Source organism: Amphiura filiformis, chromosome 7 (genome assembly GCF_039555335.1).
Source record: "Amphiura filiformis chromosome 7, Afil_fr2py, whole genome shotgun sequence".
NCBI lineage: Eukaryota > Metazoa > Echinodermata > Ophiuroidea > Amphilepidida > Amphiuridae > Amphiura > Amphiura filiformis.
Window position 1 is genome coordinate 21,869,627 of NC_092634.1, and position 8,455 is coordinate 21,878,081.

General features: G+C 36.2%; 1 protein-coding gene across 1 annotated transcript in view; it reads left to right on the top strand.

The window, feature by feature from the left end:
* The first annotated feature begins 616 nt into the window (after window positions 1-616).
* Window positions 617-8,455, top strand: part of LOC140156308 (methyltransferase-like protein 27) — a 22,752-nt gene continuing 14,913 nt past the window's right edge. The window contains exons 1-3 of the mRNA XM_072179288.1: window positions 617-812; window positions 1,646-1,774; window positions 2,585-2,720. Coding sequence (XP_072035389.1) covers window positions 720-812; window positions 1,646-1,774; window positions 2,585-2,720 — 358 coding nt within the window. The 5' untranslated portion in view covers window positions 617-719. The remainder of the gene's footprint in view (window positions 813-1,645; window positions 1,775-2,584; window positions 2,721-8,455) is intronic.

The following is an 8,455-nucleotide window of genomic DNA, read 5'->3' on the forward strand; positions in this document are numbered from 1 at the left end:
AGTGATAGAAAAGATTTATCGATGAATGTTCAATTGGATAATGTGAGCGAAAGTACTTTGTAAAATGTAATTAAAGTAAAAGTAAATAAAATTAATTTAATGCACAAAAGATAAAAAGAGTCAAGTTGTAATAAAAATCGGAAATAAAGAGTCACCAAAACGGCAGCAAAAGGTATTAGCAAATGATAATCACACACCGAAACAAAGACACAGACCGACAACCATGACAGTAATACATGTATACCACCTGGAAATTACCAGGCCTGGAAATTACAGGCAGGTGTAGCATGCAAGTACATAAACAGACGTTTATGGTTCACACATAATAGAAGTAAAACCACATATATACTATAGCAGTTGGTACTTTGCATATTTATTTGGTACTATATTGAATTTATTGAAAAGCTCGTTATATTTAATAAACTTGAATTATGGTATGATTGTTATTCTGAACTTGGGTAATGTTATGGTTGAGTCGCTGTCGTTTTATTTTATACACCAACATTTTGGTCTTGCGAATAATCGAGTTCGGCATTGAATCCCGGGCATTGAATGTTCACGTAATAGTTGATAAGAATTTATACTGTATAAATAACAGCATGGCTACTGTCCAAAGCAGACGGGTAAATCTTACGGAGGAAGAAAACACAATTGTTTCCAGAATATCGGCAAATGAATTTATCACTTACGTAAATTACCAAGAGGAACAAAGAGCCGAAATGTTGAAAGCTGTAAGTCATTCTAAAAATGAGGATTCCAAGAGTGTTACGGTGTATTATAATAATGAGGCGGCGGTGGACTGGTACAAAAAGGTAAGTGCATTATTCAGGGACAAAACAATAGACAGGATCGAGCTTAAAGGCTTTATCAGAAATTTGTCTAATTATACCACCAAATGAGCAACAATTATATACCGTAAAAACTCGATAGTTAGCATATGTGCTTACTATCGAGCACTTTTGAAAACATGAAATTGTACCAAGGTTCGGCGCTTTACCAACTGAGCTAATGGGGTTGAAACACACATTTGTAGGTTTACTTGTTCGTATATTATTGTGTATCGATGATTTGCTCAAACCCTTTACACTTTTGTGGACGGAGCACTTCATGTTTGCATTTTTTAAAGCGCTCGGTAGTAAGCACATATGCTAACTATTGAGTTTTTACGGTATAGGCATTATCATCCCAGCTACAATATGCACCTTAAGTACATATCATTAGATTTATAAAGTTTACTTTGAGTACTGTTAAATATCAAACATATCAATTTTTAACCATTTGCCATAAAATGTGTATTATATCGCGAATTGGTGGGTGTACTCTCATCTCCCACAAAATAATGTGCAAACGTTAATATCCGATTCCTTAAGAATATGGAGCTGTGGAGCTCAAAAGGTGACCTTTGACCTTTGTATTGATAACCTGGTATCTGTTAATCGCAGATAGGTCAATACCCTAAAGAATGCAGAGTAATTTTTTATCACAATCTGAGCATTTGACTTCTCTTTTCATTGGGTTCCAGATGTCCAAAGAATCTACATGCAGACTCGTGATTTTGTCAACTCCGTCTCCTTATTTTGTTTAGTATCCGTAAAGACATGATAGTAAAATACTTCTAATAATCGATGGGATTTTTTTTTTGCAGTATGAACATCTAGACATATTGTATATAATTGGCGTTCGCATCATCGCGGAGGTTATGGAGAGCCAAGTCCAGGTCAAGCAAGCTCGAATACTCGACGTTGCAGCAGGTACTGGCCTAACGGGGATCGAGGTAGGGCAAGTTGGTAGTCTATGGTTGTATATATCGTAGGAAAAACCTACGGCCTCGAGTGGAAGCTGCGATCTAGGAAATTATTGCATTATTCATAAAGGGTGTGGCGAGCAGTAGCCAATTACATGTCCCATTATCTTTTACAGAGGATTTTATAAAATCAAAACGAAAAAAAGAGATTAGGAATTGCTGAGAAATTTTTAATATAGGAGGCCTATCAAGTTAGCTCAATCGTTAAGGCGTTCGACTATGGTGCGAGAGGTTGCGGGCTCTCGTGGAAAAATTGAGTTAGCTTGAAATTCCCCTGGACAAGGAACTCACTGCTAATTTGTCTCGTTGTAACCCGTACGAAACTCGGGGAGCTGATCCTGGTTGCGATGGTTATTTGTGGAATGTCTAGGGTGTGCGCTCTTGAAGCAGCAAAATCCCTGAATTGTTGTTTAATGGTTTATGGAATGATGTGGGGCCATAGTGGTCAGCGATAACCTGTAAAGTGTGCTGAGGCTTGTGGATCAACGTCTAGGCGTTGTGCCTGTGCGTAGCGCACTATAAATCACTGCGCTTTTTTAAATTTTTTTTTAATCAAAAATACTGACAACAAGCAACAAGCGACAGCAACGGCTGTAGTAAAGGCTTGCTGTTGATACAAGTCCAATTTTAGAAAAGACCTGCAGGGCTAGTAAGACCAATGACTTTTGGATGAGAACTTCATTGAATAACGTTAATGAATAATAATAATAATAATAATAATAATAATAATAATAATAATAATAATATATTGCTGATTGATTCAAATATTCTTATTTTAAGGTCACCAAATTGGGTTTTGAGAATATAGATGCTTTAGAGCCATCTGAGGAAATGTTAAAGAAGTTGCCGCGAAACGTGTACAAGAACATCTACAAGGAAGCGTTAGATCCTGTAAAACAATCGAGCATTCCAAATAGTAAGCAAAGTTTAATATCGTGGTTTCTTTTCTCTGGTGGAGGTACCTGTAAGATGGGATGGGCCAAGAGGCTGATTCTATATCACAGAATGAACTTTAAAAAGTTCCAAAAGGGTTCAAACGTGTCTTTTTGGGAGAACCGTCACATCTCAACCCTCAAAATGTTCCTGAAAATTTAAAAACCTTTTAAAAAGCATTACAGGCGCAATCCACAGCCAAAGAACCCAATGCACCGTTGGACAGATGTTTCAAATGGACAATATTTCAAAATGTTCAGAAGAGTCTCGAGAATCTTTTATGCTATGTTGTCAAATTTGTAACCCGCACGTTGGATTTGGTTTCCATAGCGGGTCACGCTATTTAAAGATTTTTCTTATATTTTACTTCTAAAATGTCACATTGTAACCAGCTATTTTTTTGAAACTGAAGGAGTAGAAACCTCATATTTGGTGTGCAGAATACATGACACATGTGTACCGGGTATTTAATATACTGCTCCAAGAAAGTATCCTTACACTTGGAAAAATAATCACAATTTCAAAACTGAACCATATTGGGGTAAATTTGTTTTTGAATAGATGCACTATCTAATCCAATGTGACTTCAAGAAGCAAAGTTACAAGCATTTGATTAGACAATGGTCCAGTTTTAAAAGTGACACACTGGCCTATTCAGAACTCCACGGACTAGTCATTTGGTTTGAGAGTTGTAAATTGCTAATTAGTGTGTGCCTTAAATTTAAAACAAAAGGAACAAAAGAAAACTGAAACAAAAGAGCTGACAAATAAAATGCAAGTTATGAAAACTGAAATAAATACTGCTTTAAATAAACTTTCATTGAAGAAACTGTGTAGTCTCTTTGTTGCGCCTGGTATAGGCCAATTTGTCACTTTTAAAACAGGACCTCCGTCTATTCAATTGCTTGTAACTTTACTTCTGGAGATCACATTGGATTCAATGTGGTGTCATAATGTGCAGGATTAGATTTACACATTTACCATAATATGGTTCAGTTTTGAAATTATGATTATTTTTCCAAGTGTAAGGATACTTTCTTGGCGCAGTATATTATAAACAAAAATCACTTCGTTTAATACATTTGATTTATGGATGAATATATAATTTCGTCCTGTTTTGACTACAAAATGTAACTGTTATATTGGAATTTTTTGAAAAATAATTTATGTGTCATGAAAAATATATTGAGATAGATGTTTGGATCACAACATTTTCTCTGACCTATGTTTTTGACCTATGACCTCTTGAAATTCATAAGTAAGTTAGAGGACATCTCCCATCCACCCGTGTGTGGTGAATTGACTATAAAATAATCACACACTCAACGTATCTTGCTAAACAAATGTATTTAGGCCAATATATCACAATAAATATTGATTTGAATATGTTATCTTCACAGTACATGCAAAAAAATTAAAAAAACCGACACAGGTACCTGATGTAATTTCAACCAAGCATTTCAACCATTCATAAAAATATCAAACTCACTCGATACTATCGACGATAAGGTCTGTTCTAACCAAATTTAAACACCATCCGACTATTTTTCCTATAGGTACCATGCAATATTCATAAATATTGGTCATAAATGCCCATATTTGGCATTTGGCAAATACACAAATATTATACGCAAGTGCGCTAGACATACAAGAAATTCCCATACACGAAAAACAGCTAGCTCCTCTTTTGATGTTTACTGAGGTATGAAGAGTTTGGCCTTCAGCACGTAAAATTGGGAAAGCTATTTAGCATAACAAAGGCTTAGTTTCCGATACACTGTGGAGCAAGGAAAGTGGTTATTTGCTTAGTAAATACACTATTCGCTGTCGTAGTGCACGTTAGTAACCATTGGTTAGCGCTCTAAGCCTTGACTCAAACACCTGTTCCGAATTTTGATATGCCAAAGGCTTTGTGTTGTGATCATTTCGATCAGTGGTTCGTAACACTTTGTTTATTGCAACTTGTTGTAATACACAAAATGCATGGCAGCCACCAAGTTAATCAAATAGTACAATATTACCAAATAGGGTGCAACTTGCTAGACTTGAGTCCAGTCCTCGTTTACGGAGTTTAGGGTTAGGGTATGGCAGTCTTGTAATAAGACTAGTAGAGTTGCACCCTATTCGGTAATCGCTCCTTATTCCGGGACTCTTGGAAGGGTATCAAATTCACTATATCCTCTTTTAGTACCGCTAGGGATATCAAATCCACCTCATCCACCTCTTCTAGTCTCCAACGGAAAACAATTCAATTTTCTGATTCCATGCCCACGCATCTTTTTTAAAATAATTTTTGATAAACAATAAAAAGAAAATGTGACCTTTTGACTTTCAGAAATCATTTCTGGTACAATGATTGTCGTATTTGTGCACTTGGTCTTATAGGGGGTAATTTCACCAAAACTCCCTGCGAAAACTATTCCCAATAAATTATATAGATATATGTTTTTATAGAAATCTGGTCCCGCTATTTGTATATTCTTATACCTCCAGGAACCTCAGATCTAGCATGGACTGAACCCAGAAAATGCAAGACCCAAGGTTACAAAAATATATGCCTAATACACAGGGGCTATTTTAGGAGAAAAAAGTCACTGCACGTTGGCAAATGTAAAGTCTCGATGATCAACCAGCTGTGACGAGCTTGCGGGGAGGGGTGGAGGGCTGGTCCCTCTCCAGCTTTGGATTTTTAAAAAATCATTCATTTTAGTCATTTTGACTTTACCTGATTGGACACTTGACACTCATTATATAGCAATACTTAATCTGCAAACAAAAGTGCAAAATAGGTCTGAATAAAATTTGAATAAAAAAGGAACTTGGCCGAAGGTCTAACATATTAATTTTAGAGGGGAAAATACTGCAGTCAAACGCTTTTCTCACTTGTAAGGCGTTTAGGACTATTTTTACTGGCAAGTTATCAATGTTATTAGCTCAAACGGGTGGGGTCCAAGGATCCACCTTAGATCCTTTGGTGGAATCCATCGTCAAAGCCCCTTGCTGGGGCAAGGAGTGAAGTCTCAAGCTCACGAGTTTTTTAAAGGCCTTTTTTTATTAAGTTTTCATGATTAACTTGGAAAGCGTTTTCTTGAAGTCGTTTAATACCGCCTTCGAGATTTACAAGTTGATCATATCATACGATATTTTAATACTTATTTTTGGTGAGTGTAGACAATAATTTGGTTTAATTCATTGAGTTAAAAATTATTTAATTTTATGACCACTCAAACAGTAAGAACTTTCTTCTGTTGAGTTGTTTATTACTGACAACATAATCCCCACTATTTTGTTTCCAAACCACGCATTGTCATATCACGGAAGAATCCATATTTGTGCACAAAAGATCTAGATCCTGAAAAGAAACCACAGGTAACCTACTTTTAGCCTTGGTTCAAGGCGTTAGGCTGTTTTTTCACACCACTATTTTCTTTAAAATTGTTTAGTTTATTCACCATGGTCTAAATGGCTTTACTGCTTAAATATTGTTAAACTATGTCAAACCATATAGTGGGGATTGGGAACATTAGATTTGGTCAGGAACCTGGAATTGGAGTATAGGCCTATTTTCAATTTTTTTCGCTTTTCTTGAATATTTTTATAGCCATCTTAAAAATCGTTTTTAAGACCATAACCAGACATCTAGATGCTATTAAAAAGTTTTGACCAAAACCAAAACGCGTTTATAGCATATGTTTAGAACGTTTTCAAAACATTTTACCTATGTCTCAATGTCTCACTGAGACGAATCCAATTTCACGCATTCCTACACCTCAATGGCAGCCATAGCTGGGTCCCCCTTAGGTCTATTCCACCTAAAATGTGAAATGATGTGGCCTTGGCGGGGATATTAAGCTGCATTCCATCACCCGTGTTACACGTAATAAAATTCAGCATCGATTTTTAAGCGGATTTAATACCGCCTCATTGGGCAGTAAGAACACAAGTTTTTGTGCAGACGGGACCCAGTAATGGCCGATTGAATTCTGACCTTCACATGGCTCGTTGGATTTGTCAATATATCTATTTGCCGAGATATGGGTTAAATTTGCTTATTTTAGAGATATTTCGACTCGGTGACTACATTGCAACTGTAAAGAACTATGTAATAAATACATAGCCTTCTGCTTTTCCATTTTAAAAATGTTACGTCCATTTCACAGTGTTTGGTAGGCTTTGAAATTACTCAATAATTACAAGCGAGTCAGGGTACAGAATTTCATTCTAAGACAGTGTCAGAGGATCAGGACCAACAAAGGAATTGCAACGATACTAGCGATTATAACCTTTTTAAAAATCAAAATTAACGATTACACATTTTGGATTTTCTTTACAAATTTGTGGCCCTAAAATTATTCTCATAAGCCGTTTAATGTTGATGGCTACTAGTTACTGGGAATGATATATATTTTAAGTAGCGTAGGCCGGAAAAAAAGTAACAAATACAACCATCTTACATGACTGTTTTAAATACATTTTTAACTATTATGTCTTTTGGGTTATTGTTGGACATTTTGGTGTCCCCAAAAGAGGATTTTGTAAACATGTTAATGTCATTTATCGACTGGTCTTCAAAGAGTAAATTGTGACACCGAAACGAGAAAAACATTGAAGGCAATATGATTGTATTATTATTTTCTCAATTTAAATTCAATTTGAGTAGTTTTTGGTAATAGGTGATAATTTCTCAATATATCCAAAGCTCAAAACTTCATCATGTTCACCAGGCTACGCCAGTGAGTCAGAAACAAATTACTAACAAACTAGTAAGGAACTATTACTACATTTCTGGTCCTTTTGGCCAAATTTTATCTCTAAAATGAGTGTCCTAAGCATTTTAATGTTATTTGATGTTTGATTATCTACTTGGAGTAGATGTGGTATACTTAAACTCCGAAAAATCATACCCTTAATAGAAAGCAATTACCAATTTCTCAATTTTGGCAAATTGGCAATTTTATGTCAGGACATGTCACGTCAGAGAATCAGAAACAACAAAAAATTGTAACTATAGACGAATCCAACAAGCCAAGTCATGGTCAGGATTTACTCGGCCATTACTGGGTCCCGACTACACCAAACTGGTGTTATTACTGCCCAAATGGGTGGATTAAATCCGCTTAAAAATCGATGTTGAATTGTATTGTGTTGTAAACTTTCATCATTCTTTTGTCTACGTGTAACACGGGTGATGGAATGCAGTTTAATATCCCTCGCCAAAGGCCACATCATTTCACATTTTAGGTGGGATTGGACCTAAGGGGACCCAGCTATGGCTGCCATCGAGGTGTAGGAATGCGTGAAATTGGATAAGTCTATACTGCAATTCCACGTTCACCTCAAATATCCCCCGACTACGGGGTTGGAAAAATGTCTTGAAGTATAGCGAATCCCGCACGTTTTGACGACATAATATAAGCTTATTGTACAAATGCGCACGAAGCGCGCGAACATTTTGCTATATTGAAGCTAAAATGGTGAAATATGAAAAAATGACCAAATGAGGTTAATTTGGACAGAAACCCACATACAGGTGTTACGTCAACGTGGGTGTGATTGTATATACTGTGCCCCTTATCAATTTTTGGTAATTGCCGCACCCAACCCCATTTGCCACGCAGGTTGACAAAATGAAAAGTTGCCAGAATTTGTTTTGATTGTAAACACTATCATGACTATCGTGAGCAAGGCGTGAGGGGAGGAAGTTGATGATACTAGCAG